General features: G+C 38.8%; 1 protein-coding gene across 1 annotated transcript in view; it reads left to right on the top strand.

Annotated features, from left to right (window-relative positions):
- MDN1 (midasin AAA ATPase 1) overlaps positions 1 to 15,090 on the top strand; it is a 105,221-nt gene that overhangs the window by 46,106 nt on the left and 44,025 nt on the right. The window contains exons 41-58 of the mRNA XM_063329975.1: positions 78 to 167; positions 277 to 537; positions 687 to 957; positions 1,665 to 1,824; positions 2,126 to 2,242; positions 3,290 to 3,498; positions 4,075 to 4,220; positions 5,093 to 5,295; positions 6,389 to 6,609; positions 7,649 to 7,762; positions 8,559 to 8,691; positions 9,352 to 9,461; positions 10,149 to 10,282; positions 10,946 to 11,106; positions 11,456 to 11,576; positions 12,693 to 12,903; positions 13,044 to 13,275; positions 14,405 to 14,531. Of these exons, the coding sequence (XP_063186045.1) occupies positions 78 to 167; positions 277 to 537; positions 687 to 957; positions 1,665 to 1,824; positions 2,126 to 2,242; positions 3,290 to 3,498; positions 4,075 to 4,220; positions 5,093 to 5,295; positions 6,389 to 6,609; positions 7,649 to 7,762; positions 8,559 to 8,691; positions 9,352 to 9,461; positions 10,149 to 10,282; positions 10,946 to 11,106; positions 11,456 to 11,576; positions 12,693 to 12,903; positions 13,044 to 13,275; positions 14,405 to 14,531 (3,021 nt within the window). The remainder of the gene's footprint in view (positions 1 to 77; positions 168 to 276; positions 538 to 686; positions 958 to 1,664; positions 1,825 to 2,125; positions 2,243 to 3,289; positions 3,499 to 4,074; positions 4,221 to 5,092; positions 5,296 to 6,388; positions 6,610 to 7,648; positions 7,763 to 8,558; positions 8,692 to 9,351; positions 9,462 to 10,148; positions 10,283 to 10,945; positions 11,107 to 11,455; positions 11,577 to 12,692; positions 12,904 to 13,043; positions 13,276 to 14,404; positions 14,532 to 15,090) is intronic.

The raw sequence follows: 15,090 nt of genomic DNA on the forward strand, positions 1-15,090 counted from the left end.
ACTTTAAAAGTAGATCTTTAGAACAATGGAAAACTTAAGACTGATAAGTGTCTTTCTTGCTCTTTCAACTGTTTTAGGTTATATCTGTATTTAGAGATGTTTTTGGACCGGAGGCTGATGTGTATACAGGAACCAGGGAGTTTCATATCACTCCATATAACGTTCAGGTAAGCTGTTGACAAAGGTTTTGTGAGCGGAGAGAGAAGGAAGCAACTTGCACAGCTGAACTCCCATTTGCCTCTTTGATTACTCACCCATGTCTCTCATCCCTCACAGATCGGTTACTCGGTTCTTTCTCGTGGCAACTACATTCCTCGTCCTGGCAGAAGTCTCTCGCTTCTGCATCATTCACTGCAGTCCCTGGAGTCTATAATGAAGTGTGTGCACATGAGTTGGATGGTAATCCTGGTGGGCCCGGCAGCTGTCGGCAAAACCAGTCTTGTTGAGCTGCTGGCCCATCTGACCGGCCATCGACTGAAAATCATGGCAATGAACAGCGCAATGGATACAACCGAACTCCTGGGTGGATTTGAACAGGTAAACACTGTTTTGGTAATAAGGCAGTATTTCTCCTTCCTACCTAATGATGGCCAGTCCACTGTGATCTTAGTGTTTAAGCACGCCAAATGGAGCCTTAGGCACCACAGTCTTCTGGATGAACTAACTCCTTAATCGCATGTTTGCAGGTTGATATCAATAGGCCATGGCAGCGCCTGTTGGAAAAAGTGGAGAATGCTGTGAGCACATTAGTACGGGACAGTCTTCTCCTGACAGAAATTTGTGCGGATGATGCTGAACTTGTGTTGCGTGCTTGGAGCAATTTTGTCCTGAATTACAAACCCAAATCTCTGGGTGAAGGAGGTGGGAGTGTTACAGTTGAATTAGTGAGCAAACTGGAGGGAATACTTGTACTTACCCAGCGACTAAACAACAAAATAAATTCTTACTCAAAGGCAGGTATGTATGGTGGGTGTTTTGAAGTAAGACTATATATTCCTCTGAAAAAAATAAAAGAAATCTGTAAATCTGCAGTGAAAACTTCAGAAAACATGGGGGTGTTTTATACGTTGTTTTTGTAGTCAATCCTCTTGCTTCATGCTACTTATGTAACAGCCTAGCTTCTGAAAAAGTGACTTTGGTGATGGTTCTGCAGGCTTATTTTTTTGTGTAGTTACACCTGGTAGCGATCAGTACTCGTTTGTCCTGTACTGAACTAATCAAGATATGATGCAATACAGCTCTAATCTTGTATTCCTAAGAAAGGGAATTTGGATATTCTGTTCTTGTATTTGTTCTCTGAAGCATTAATCAGCTGAGCTTTACAAATGTCAGCAGATTATGTATGGGTTGTTTTTGCCTTTTTTTTTTTTTTAAATCACTGTCTAAAATATGGCATTAATATCCGTCAGACTTCATCTAATGGGGGAGCAGGGGACAGAGAAAAGTGTCAGTCTAGTTTGTTTCTCTGTGTTTGCAAACCCTGTGTCTCCTCATGGATTTTGTCCATGGGAGGCTACTTGAAGGTGCGGAGCCTCTGCTGTTATGTTCCTCTTAGAAGTAGGAAGTATATATGTTTGTTAACAAAATAACTACTATTTTTCTTGAATGGAACAGGATGATACCCCAGTAATGCAAGTCTTGATGTAAGATATGCTTCCTTTCAGAGTTTGCTCACCTGGTAGAAGAGTTCCGGTGTTTCAAGCTGCAGCAGGCCCAGGCTGCAGACCGTAACAGCCATGGCACTTTCGAGTGGGTGGATGGGATGTTGGTTCAGGCCCTGCAGTCTGGAGACTGGCTGTTGATGGACAATGTTAACTTCTGCAAGTAAGCGATTTTAGTGGCCTCGTTTCACTGAGTGTGAAACTTGTCCTTCCTAATTTGCTTTGCCTCTTACTGTGTGGTTCACAACTGAACATTTTGCATTTGGTAACAATACATGGGAGCAGTAACTTAAATTTTCTGGAAGAGTGTCTTCCTTCTTAAACAGCTTAGCAGTTGATGGTTTTCCTGTTACCTTTTAACGTAATTAGCTGTTTGGCTTTTTGCTTAAGTCTAGTTGATTTCGGATCAGAAAGGGATCAAGTTGTTACCTTTTGATAACCATATACATTTCTTTTGATTATAGCCCTTCTGTGTTGGACCGTTTGAATGCTTTACTTGAACCAGGAGGCGTTCTTACCATGAGTGAGAGAGGCGTGATAGATGGCACAATTCCTACAATAGCTCCTCATCCAAACTTCAGGTGCTTTGCTTTTCTGCCTTTTTTTTTCTTTTTTTTTTTTCGTACCAAATAACAGGTTTAGAAAAATAGTCAGCTGTGAGACAGTCTTCTAGTATTTTGAATGCTGTTCAGTTTGCCATGTACTGTGGTGCCACTGTCCGTCTGGCAAGGAAGAAAACTATGCTGTGATGAGCATACGATAAAGAGCTTAGGAGGCTTGGCTTTATATCCCTGTTGCAGCACAGGCTATTACACTGGAAAATTCATAGCAGTATACCTCTGCCTTGATTCTCCATTTCTAGTTTAGGATTTCAGCACTTCCCTGTCTCACTGTAATGGAGTTGAGGATACGTATGTTGAAGATGATGAAGTATTCAGATATATTGGTAACAAAAGCTGGTGTATGGACATAACTTTTTTCCCAGCTTTTTCCATCCCATCCATAAATTTGAATTTCTTGCTGTGACAGAACTTTAAAAAAAAAAAACAAACAACCCAAACAACCCACAAACAAACCCAAAAAAACCCCAACCACAAACCCCAGACAGTCTGTATTCTCTCAGACCTGAAGTAGTCTCTGGGAGTAGATGGGAGGAAAACATAAAGAGTATTCTGTATAATTCCTAACTTTTATAAATTCATGAAAAGAATATTGGATGGATATGCTCTGGTTCCTCTGAATTGGAAACAAGATCTTTGCCTTTTCAGAAACCTGTTTTTGCTGAATTATAGCTCAGAGTCGTAGTTTAACTTTTTTGTAAGTAAGCAAATGATAAAACAGACATAGCTCAGATATAACTGAGTTAAAAATCATGCAATATATCTGTGGCTAATTTCAAGGTATAATTATTTATACAGATTTCTCATTGAAATTCAGTAAATTTCTCTAGCTTTCTAGGTATCCATGTCCCCATTTTTATGAGGATGAATTTACTTTGTGGAAGAGCAGATTTAATGGTTCCAGAGTGCTAGTTTAAAGCCCTAAGTTACATCTGAAGAATGTGAGTTGGACTAGATGATTATTGTAGGTGCCTTCCAACTGAACTATTCTATTCTAATATCCAACAGGCTTTTCCTTTCCATGGATCCTGTTCATGGGGAAATATCCAGAGCCATGCGGAATCGTGGGATTGAAATTTACATTCCTGGGGAGAACGATGGAAATGCATTGGACAACCTAGATTTGAAGTTACTCCTGCATGGTTTGGGTTTAGTGGGAGATAGCATCTGTGATGCGCTTATGGCTGTGCATTCAGAAACCAAGGCGGCAATAGCAGGTAAAGTCTGTTCAGTATTTGTTAACACCTTGGGCTCACTATGTGTATTTAGGTTAATTGTTTAATATTAAAGCTTGGTTATTTTATTGTGTTATGTTCTGGTATAAGTAAAGGCATAAAAGTATAATTGGGTTATTTAGGGTTGGTTTTTTGCATTCTCAGGAAGCGGGGTAAAATCATAAAAAGATGGTAACTGGAGTGGTTTGTAAGGAAACATCAGACACTAGCAAGTCTTAGTTGTCTATTGCTATAGGGAAGGCAATATATTCTACATGAAAATCAGCAAAATAGTGGGTTTGCACAAGGCCTATTCAAATTATTCTTTGGACCAAGATGACACTGAGTTTCATTCGTCACAGCTGTTCGATGTCTTAATTTGACCTGGTCACCTGTTGTTTATAGTCTTGTCAGATTTTCTTACTAACCTTGGGGAAAAACCTGTTCAATTTTCAGGACCCAGTAGGATTCATTTGTTTTGGATCTTCCTCAGGGTTAAAAGTGGTATTTGTCCTCAGAGGGTTAAAGGGCTGACAATTACTAATGTTCATATCGCCCTAAATGCTGTGTATCTTTCAGGTTCTGTGTCGTCTTTGTCACCTTTGCTTCAGGCTGCTGTGTTAATTGTGCAGCAGATACAAAGAGGTCTTGGATTAGCAAAGGCTTTCTACAGAGCCTGTTGGGAAGTTTATGGGCGCTCGCAACAACTGCAGATTAATCAAAAGGTAAAAGTCCTGTATTTGAAAGCTTTCATTACATCATCTAGATACACGAAAAATACTGTCTCATGAAGCTAGTGTTTGAGATCCTCTTGTTGCCTAAGTGCCTGAGCAAGACATTGATGAAGGTGGTGCTCTTGGAGAGATGAACCAAACAATTTTAAACCTCCTCTCAGGCATCTGTCAGGGTGATGAAGAGGAGGGGTTAAGTGGCATTGGGACATTTTCTGTATCCTTGTGATTCTGAGCCTTTTTTGGCTCCAGTGTAAGCAGTACAGTTCTACATGTAACTTAATCTAACAGATTGGTTGAAGCTCCAGAAATGGGATTTTTTGTTATTGAATAGTGAAGTATGGTGAATTTCAGTTGTCACCTGTCCTTTCATAGCGTATTTTCTGAGCCTGGTGGCACACGACTGGAGACAGAGGTCAGATGAGTGAGAGCTGCATAAAGACTGTCAATCTGGAATGTGCTTATTGAGATAATCCCCTGGGGATAAATATAGTTTGGTGGATAGTGGCTTGCTCTTTTGCAGCTTGAGGGAGCCAGAAAATATGCCAGTTGGACTCTGAGGCTTGCTTGTTTTTTAAGAGTTTCAGCTGAAACTTTGTGATAGTAATACTGATTGATCTGTAGCCTGAAACACTGTGCACACAGTCATCTGGAGACAGCAGTATTCACTTCCTATTTTAAACTGTGTAGCATTTCACTTGGAAATGTTTTGTTACTTTTATCGTATATGTTATATAGTGTTTATAGAACGTTTGATTTATAATGATTTCAAAATAAATATATGTAATTAAAGAATTTCCTGAGCCATTGTGCTTGAGTACATGTTTGAATATGATTCTAAACAACTTTTTGGTTGTTTGTTGTAGGTTGTGTTAGAATTGGTTACGAAGCATGCTTCATCTCTGGCTTCCCCTGAAACTTGGGGTGACTCCTTGCTAGCAATGGGACTGTGGCCAGACTCCCTACCTACAGGTCTGTTTGCAGCTGAAGACTCGCTTCTTTCGACAGTCCGGAGTGATGCGCAGGTGCTAATGTATTGTCTGAATAGACTAAACCTTAAAAACTGCAGGTAGGCAAGAAACACGTTTTGTCTAATAAATGAGTAAGAAACGAGATACATGTGAAATACTGGTAGCGTGTCATTGTTCCCTGCAAAACTTTGTCTTGAGCAAATTATGTAGGTAGAGACTGTGGAAGTCACACTCTGGAACTGAGGCCCCTGTTACCCTTCTATGCAGCCACTCCAAATACAAGTTTAATTATTTACTGGTTTATTCTTCAGTCCAAAATACTTGACTCTATTCAGTCTTCAATAAAGTACATTTGACCCGGTTTGAGTTGAGTTAGGATTAGGTGTTTAACAAAATGTGAACGCAAACACTGGGTTTACCTAGGTAATAGAGAGCCCCAAAAATATCTTCGCTCATTTCCTTCTGAGCTTTAAAAGAAAATAATGAGTACTTAATTAATTTTAAATGTACTAATGATCTTTCTGCTTTCCTGTAAACAATTATTCATCAGTTATTTTAGGTCCAGTGGCTTCAGATGAAAAAAACAAATTTCCTCCTTCAAACAGAACTGTTTGAAAGAAGTCTCACGTGCAGGGGCTGTATGCAAGAACTCTTATAATGATTTTTTTGAGCAATATAACTGTTATTTTCACATCACTGGTGCAAAACCTTCCTGCATCCTTTGCTTAGTGACCTACTATGGACAGGTATTATGGTTTGCTTCCAGTGAAAGAACAAGCTGTAGAAGTCAGTACTAAGATATAATGTTGAAATTGTAAAACCTTAGCAAAATGATAGGCTTGCTTTTTTATATTAAAAAAAAAAAGTCTTTGTCTTTTTTAACTTACCTTTGCATATCCTTCTGGTGCACCAATCAATTATAATTTCTCTGTGAAATGCCGTGCATGTTCACTTCTGGCACTGTATGAATTTTTGGCAATAGTGAGTTCCTAATAGTAGACACCCCCCAACTGATTTGAAGTTGGAAACTGGCTTTAAAGCTAAACAAAGAAAAGAGGAGAGATGATTGCGTTGCCACCTTCTTGCCTAAAGGTGGTTGCATGCTGAGTAGTTTGACTGTCTAAATATATGCTTTCCTGGAACTGGCAGTTTGAGCCCTTGATTTCTGGACTTCACTTCTTTGTGTTTCAGGACACTGCCACTGACTCTGCAAGATCTTCAAAAAATTATGCAATCCACTAATCCTGAGAGTCTCAAATTCAATGCTGTTGAGATAGATGCAAACTGGATGGATAAAATGGAAGTTCTCCAGGCTTCAGTAAAATTGTTCATAGAAAAGGCAACCAATCAAGATTGGACATTGAGAGTTAAATGGCTTAACTCCTTAGCCAAAAATCTGCCACAGGTGCTTGGTATGTAATTATTTAATTTTCCCTTTTGCCTAAGGGCTGGTTTATTATATTTTCACAAATCATAAGTCTTCTGTGAAAACATCTAGACCACTCAAGTGATCTGATATGACAGTCCTCAACTATCCCCACTAAATCAAGGGCCTTGAGGCTCCAGGGAGAGACAGAAACAGGTTGTGCATATTAAGGACAACAGGTGACTTTGGGCTAAACATTGCCTTTTATTATTCATGCATGCATGTAATTGTACTGCCTCTGAATTACAGTTATTTTTGGATACCTCTTGGTCTGTGTAAGCAAATATGCCTTTCTCTTCACTAGGTTTTTTTCGATAGTGATAGTAAAAGCAGTAAAATACTTTCTGTTTATTTGGTGTTAAAATACAAAATGGTTAGAAGGAAACTGCAGAACTGAGATTTCCTGAAGATGTGTTGCCTGAACATTCGGGGTAGCAGCTGAGATGAGGTATTCATTGCTTAATTACATTAATGACATTAAACTTGTGGAGAATTTAGACAAGCATTAGTCCAAGTAATTCACACGCGTATCTTCCTTCTATGGAATGAAATCTCAGACTCTATTGTCCCTGCATGAATGGGATTGCTCCCCCTCGATCTTGCTGTCTTTCCAGGCAGGTGTGTCTATAAACTAGAAAATATCTAGAAAGTTTCTTCAATGACAGGTATGCTCTTGTGTGATTTTTTTTTTTTTTAATTGGGGAAAAAAATCAAAAATAGATGTGCTGAGAAGAATGTTTGAAGGTATAAACTCATGGATTATCACAAACCGTATTTTTTATAGCATACATGCAGTATAACCAGTTTAACTAGAGCCCATTACTGGATTTATCTCTTTGGCCGTGATATTCTGACTGCTTTTAAGACCTCTTGGAGCTAATACAAAATAAGAGCAACTAGCCTGTCCAGGGTGCTATCACAGATCAGAGTCAGGCTGCTTGTGCTGGCTCAGTTGAAGTTATTTTTATTTATTTGTACTAAATGCTCTGTCTTGAACACCCATGTTTTCTCCCCTTCACCTGCAGATCCAGTGCGGATTCAGCTGGAAGCCGGTGCTGTAGCCCTTGGCAGTTTCTATGCCAGTCCTCTCTCATCTGGAGTCAGTAACATGATCAAGTTGCTACAGCCAACTATGACAGGTATTTCTGAAAAAAATTGCTATAAGACATTGGTACTTCCTTTATCTGTTCTCTGAACACACTGCAGCCCTTCTTAGGAAGTGTATGTAACAAAACAAAGGCTAAATTCTAACTATATGTTGCTTTTGCTGCAAAAGAAATAAAGCCATTCTTGCTGTCTAGAACTGCAAATATGGCCATTAAGTTATTTATCCTATGCAAATCAGGGATGAGTGCTGTGACTATGAATCCTGACTGTGTATCTGTGACCCTGGTGTATTCCTACAGCTCAGAGTTAAGGGGTGTTCTTAAGAGTGACGCATATATCCACTGCCTTTCTGACTGGTGTAGACATGCCATTTTTTTCCTAGCATTTATCATTTATTGCGTTGGCCCATCTGAAGCCCACGTTGAGGCCTACAATTTTTCCTCAGTGTTTTACAGGGAGCTCAGGCCTGTGGTTTCCTTTCCAAATTTGTTAGGTGCATGAAAGCTACATACAGTGACACTACACCCGTTATGGGTAGTCCTAGGTATCTCGCCTGGACTGTGAGGGGAAAGGGGAGTTGGACTTGAGTTTCCAGGCTGTCTTTTTGGGCACACTGACCACTGGTTAACTTGCTTCCACTGTTCTGTTTTACAGAACCTGCAGTCAACTTAATGCTTTTCTGTTTGGATATCTCAAGTGGGAGAGTTTAAGACTCTGCCTTCCTCTTAGGTTTCCTTCTTTCTTTCCCTAGTGTTCTCGTATAGGCAGGGGGATCAAGGAAGGTCTTTCACTGAATAATGTTTCCACTTGTCTTGTCTGCCTTCCCAGATGAACATGTGATGCCTCTGGACCCAAGATGGAATATGCAGTTTTTGGATATCATTAGAAATTCGATGAACTTTGATACAGAAATGGAACACACAGATCAGCTTCTAATTCTTTTGAAGTCTGTAGCAAATCGGTGGGTTACAAAAAAAGCTTGTGAAGATTGCCCAATGACTGTAATCAATGCTGCATAAACACTTGTGGTACCTGCCAAGTATGTCTTTAGGTTTTAATAGATGCGATTTAAAATACTAGGCAGAGATTTTGTACAGGTGTTTAAGGTCTTTGCTTCTGTTTTCTGTAGATGCAGGCTAAACCAAATTACTTAATTACAGGGAGCAGGGCTCCCAGCATTCCATATCAGCTGGCGTACTTCAAGGACAAACCAGAACTGTGGGACAAAGCATAAAAGAGGCAGAAGCAGCCGTGTGAAATCTCTGACATAAATAGTTGCCCTGCTTTGGGATTTGGACTGCTTTTCCCAATAACAGCAAATAGTACACAGATTTTTCTGTTACAGTGTAAAGAAGCAGCTGCTCACAGATCCCTCAGGTGGTGGTGTTGCATCTGCTTAGTAACTTGCTGCTTTTTCCTTCCTGGTGATTGCTAAAGTCAGGAATCTGCTCTTTGTGAAGCTTGCTTCTGCAGAAACCGTATTCAAGCAATTAGTTATGCTGCACTTGCTTCTTATTTCATAATACAGTGAAATATCAAATGTCACTTTGTAGTTCACTGTTCTCATAAGGCAAAGGCTTTAAAATGGTACTGAATTTCTAAAACTTCATTATCACTTCAGGGCAGTATTATTTCTTGACCGAGAAAAAAGAAGCTACACAGAGAAGAATTTGATTACCAGCAAGAAGCCAAGAAATAGCGTCTTAAGAATGTCTCTAGATTTCCGCAAAGGTGCGTTGATTTTCACTGTTCCTTTCAGTTCTATGGTCAATTCGAAATACGGCTAATTTGCACTGTTAGGAAATGTGTACTTTGCACATTCAGGACATACTATGTTTAAAGTAAGATTGTGTGAATGAAGGAGTCAGATGAGGACTAATATGATATGTGACATATTATTCTTGAATTAGATATACGTTATGCTACAGCTTTTATGTCCAGCCTCTACTAAGTAGTGAGTGCATGTCATTTCTCTCTCTTAATTATCTAAACTTTAGGAAGATGGTGGAGAGAAATTGGAATTGCATTTTGTCTTTAGCTAGTAAGAATAGCCAAGTTCTTCAGTTGTGCTTTTGTTCTAATCATCTTTCTATTGTTTTATGTAATAAGGATGTTTATTCCTAAAACAAAGGGGAAAAATGTAGTGATGAAGTTAGGATGTTCCATAGAAGTAATTGATCAATGTTTCCTTCATTCTGGATTTTTTTATATTACATGTGTTGAAATAATAGAGAATTGTGCAAATAGTGAAGGAATATGTTTTGGTACCTTGATTCTTAGGGGATTCTCTTTGGGCTTTTCCCCCCCCCCCAAACGCAGAGAGTATCTAGTGATCAGAAACCAATTCTTACTTGTCATGTTATGTGGCTGGAATATTCAGTCTCTCCCTTTTTTTTTTCCCCTCTTCCCCAAACTCAGATCCAGGAAGTTACAGCTGCCTCCCTCATGCAGTTGTGGTCAACCTTGCTGCTTTCTTTGAACTTTGGGATGCATTTGCATTTCACTGGGTGAAGTCTACTCAAGTGGCCTTAAGTGATGATGACATGCATGATGTGAGTGGACTTTTCGTAGTACATTATGGAAGATATGTGAAACTAGACAGTGTGCAGAACACTATTTTTAGTTTCAGGGACTGTGAAATGAACTGCGATGTTTTAATTGGTATTCAGAAAAGGTCTTACATCAGGCAAATGTGTTTATTTCAGTGTCTGTATTTGTGCTCTGTCTTCTCATTTCTTCTCATTTCTTAGTGTGGAATGTAGGTTTTCAGCCTGCAGATACTCAAGGTGGGAATTATCTTACCTAAATGTATGCACCTGGGACCTTAATATTCATTGTGCCATAGAAGTGCCTGTTTCCCTCCACTAATGAGCCTGAACTCGTGACATGCATGTCACAGGGTTGGTTCACTTCGCCTTCTCCCTTTTCAGACCATGAAGATGATGTTGTTGAAATCTGACAATGACATTGTAGACTTGGTGCAGGGATTACTTGTTTTTTGACTTGTGTAGTTCCACAGCAGAACCCCGCGGTGTTCTTAGAAAACAAATAGTTGAGTGCTAGTTGTGTGCCACTAAGTGTAAAGTATTGCATGATGCTGAAATTAATGGAAGTGACAACATTTTTGCATTTTTCTCTTGCTTGAAGTACAAAGTGTTCTGTAACATACAGGGCTCAGCAATGGGAAAACTGTAACCTTTCTGGCTTCTTGTTAGATTTTATACAGCTTGCTGTGGCGTGACCGGTTCTGGGCAGTCTCTGACACTGTGACAGTGGATTCGCCAGGGTTGTCACTTCTGTCTCTGCACTGGCACTGGGTTATGAAGCATCTAATGGACAGAATTCCTCAGATGCTTATCGGATCAGACCAGCACAAGTGAGTGGCTCTGATTTGTGTTTCTGTTAAATGGTTGTATAAATTACCCTTTTGTTAGTATTATAGCTAATTAACATTTTGCTGTTAGCGTCCAAGTTGTGTTCCATTAGTGATGCAAGTGCAATGTATTACATAAATGGTCATTTAAAAAATTTAGGTTTCTTAGCATTGGTCTCCTTCTTGCCCAAACCATCATTGAGAATTTTTACCCATTTTCTGTACTTTAAAGTTAGTTTGCCGCTTTAGTGGAAGGTTAAGAGAAGGGGTTTTCCTTTCTCATGTGGCCTTCTGCCTTTTTTTCTCAAATTCTGAGTTAACTGTGGGCTTTTTTTTTTTTCTTAACTCCAAGGGTTTCGAAGGAAATTCAATCTGTTTCACAGCAGATTCAGAGCTGCTTGGCCAATCCTGCTGGTATTTCTGCCAATATGAAGATATTACAGAAGTCTCTAGGAAAACCTCTTCCTTTTAAGGTATTGGTACTTTGTTTGCAGATTTGTATTTCCAGTGATGTCCAAATTTGCTCTAAAATAATCATAAAGATTTGTAGCACTTGCTTTCGAGGCCAGCAAAAATACATTCCTTTTGGGCTTGTTAAATTGATTTAAAAAGAAATTTCAACATATGTTAATGTACATCTTTTTTGTCAAATATCAGTTATCCAGATAGCGTTTCTACTATTAATTATGCTTTGTATATAGATAGCAGTTATTTAATATAGAGTGGTGGACAAGCATGAAAATATTAGCGCTTGCTCTGTTATGGAGACTTGTGAATATCAATATGCCACTTGCTTATTTAGTGAACATATATGTGTACAGAATAGAACATGTACTTCCTTTTAAACAGCATAGGATGGGGCTGCCTTATGATTTACCACAAGAGAACGCCGCTTAATGCTGACAATTTTTTGTTCTCCTAAGTTGTTTCACCAACTAGTGTCTTAAATAAAAAAATCTTACAGAAAATTTTTTTAAAGAATATAAGTCCCTTTTTAAAAGCAGGGAAAAAGTAGACATGTAGGTTTCTCAAGCTGGTGATTAGTGATTAGACCTAGGTTTTTATGGCCTTATCTCTCAAAGATACTCAGCTGTTAAAAAATGCTCATAGTCACTTTGCGGGACTTTAAAGAATGTTCAGTGCTTACTGAGAATTTTGGGAGGTTTTTCTAGGCATCCAAATATATTTAAATTGCAGGGGAAAATGCCAATTTCTTTTCAGTGACAGTAGCTTCTAGAGTTTTTTATTAATTTATGTATTTATTGCCCCTAGTTTGGGTAAGTTACCATGTTGAGGTATTGTTTGTCTGCATAATTTATGTAGTTTCTTCAGGATGGCAGGGGGGGAAACTCGACAAGGAAGAATTATGGCCAACTATTTCCATTTCTGTCTTCCTGTTGCATTGAATAGGGCTACAAAGGAATTATTGTTAAGTTTTGTTGCAGGTTGGTTTGTATATACTTGTACTTCAGTCATGTGCATGTGAACTTGAAATCTTAGCTCTGACTGCAGTCAGATCTTGTTTGTTGTGTTACTAGTGCTGCTGAAACAAATTGCCACTTGCTCAAATGTCCTTTTTGTGTTTGCAGGATAAGCTGGGCATGGAATGTTTTTCTCAGTTGAAAGTTCTCAGCAAAGCATTTAACATCTTGGAGCTAAGATTGGTCTTTGGAGAAAGTAGGTGGCAGGAAAAAATGTGCTGTCTGAAAATTGCTGCCACTGGATGGAAGATGAAGAAAGCATTGCTGCAAGCTGATGGCCTGATAATTAGAGCTAATCATGTAGAAGATGTTAGCCTGGGTAGGTAACACTTTTGAAGAGCCTAACAGGATGATTTCTGCCATCTCCGTTCATTCTGTATACAAATGGAAAGGATGTGAAATGTTCACTGGCAAGAAGTATAGCACATACTTATGTGCCTCTTGCACTCTGCCAAACAGGTCAACTAGAGACGTTTTTGAAAGCTGTACGTTCACAACTGAGAGCAGAAGGAGTTATATATAGTCATTCAGAAGAAAGGTTTACTGAAGATGCCATCTCCAACCAGTTAGAGCCTGCCTTGTTAAACCAGCTCTGCAGTCGGATTCAGCTGTGGCCTGCGATGGAATACATAAGCGTGCTCTGGCAGTACAAACTGACAGCAGATTATTTGGCCAAGGCTTGTGCAAGAAGGTAAGAAGGTTGGAGAAAGAAATCCCGTATTCCTTTCATGAGATTCAGAATCCCTAGCTAAAAGCTGTAACTTCAGTACTTCACATTTGTATGTAAATCTGTGTGTGTGTACATATATATTAATATATATGGCTGTTTTTATATGCATATATATGTATGCGGTGCACACATGCTTATATATATTTATGTATATAAATGTATATGCACTCCTTGTCTGCAATGCAGAATTGCACTTGGGCAGCTATAAAAAGTATCAGCAAATAGAATTTAGTATTACAATGAAGTAGTTTTTTTCTTCTCTAACTTTATTAATGCAAATGTAAGAATGCGATGCCTAAGCCCCTTGGGTAAGCACATTAGACTTCAGAAATAGCTTTATTAATGGTAGAATGGATTATTGGTGGAAGAAAATGAAAACCTTTTATGTAGCAAATGGTACATAGTATTTTCCGTTTGGAAATACGTAGTATTTGCCTTTTAATGAAATAGAAGAGTCCTTCATATTGGGAATTAATATGAAGATGTTTATCGCCACGTTGCTGGGGGCTACTGCAGAAAGACTGAATTAGACCTGCTGATGGAGAAAGTACACTAGCATGCTTGCTTCCTTTTATGTAAACTACACAAGTATAGTTTAAATTCATATTATTAATTTAAGGAGTGTTAGTGTTTTAAGGGGCCAAGTGAATTTTTTTGACTGCTTTACCATTCCTTAAAAGAGAGCTCTTCATTTACAGATGTCAGTGAAAGGAATTTTTTTGTGCCATGAGACACCTAGGATCACTGATTCACTCTTGAATTCAGCAAAGTTCTGATTATCACAAGAACCATAAAGCTGACAGTTTGTCTCAAAATGTTTTGCTGAACATGCATATTAAAGCAACAGATTCCCCTTCTTCCCTATTTTGATGTATTTAGATTTTTCCAACTTTGAAGGATGCAAGCATTTTGAGTATTATTTCAATGCTTGTTCTTCTGCAGCGTTTAAATGCTGTCATTTTAACCTTTCAGAGAGTCTTTGTTATTGAGACTTTGCCTGCCATTCTCAATTTGTTTTACTATCTGAATGAGTTATTTCATGTGCCCTGCTTAAGCTTACTTATATTGGTATTTCTTTTGTCTGTTACAGGGAGAACTGCAGTCAAGAACTAAGCATATGTTCGAATCTAGTTCAGTTTATAGCTTTTTCCCTGAAGTTGACACCAGCTACTTCTCACCAGCTGTCTGGACTGTGGCATTTATTACACCTTAATGAAGTAAGAATAAATTTTAGTTCAATTAGCCTTGCAGAAGTTTTCAACAGACTCTTCAAAATAAGCATATCTCTTTAAGATTTTTGATGTGCAGTCTTTCTACCTGTGCCTGACAATAATTGTTCCTTCTTTTAATAAGAAAGGTTGTTGACTGTGAGCCTGCAAAAAACATAATTAAAACACAACATTAAAACATAATAAAATACAGCAAAGTCTTAAATAAGAATTCTATATGATCTAGTTTAGTACTACCGTTCCATTCATCCATCTGTGGATGGGCAGGGACTGGGAGAATGAGGTGCCGCCCACTGTAGGAGAAGATTAAGTTCAAGACCATCTGAGGAACCTGAAGGTGCACAAATCCATAGGACCTGATGAGATCCTTCTGCGGGTCCTGAGGGAACTGGCAGATGAAGTTGCTAAGCCACTATCCATCTATATTTGAGACGTCAGAGCAGTCTGTCAAAGTTCCTGCTGACTGGAAAAGGGGAAACGTAACCATAACTTTTAAAAAGGGAAAAAAGGAAGACCCAGGGAACTACAGGCCAGTCAGTCTTATGCC

The sequence above is a fragment of the Chroicocephalus ridibundus genome, chromosome 3, assembly GCF_963924245.1.
Source record: "Chroicocephalus ridibundus chromosome 3, bChrRid1.1, whole genome shotgun sequence".
In the NCBI taxonomy this organism is placed as follows: domain Eukaryota; kingdom Metazoa; phylum Chordata; class Aves; order Charadriiformes; family Laridae; genus Chroicocephalus; species Chroicocephalus ridibundus.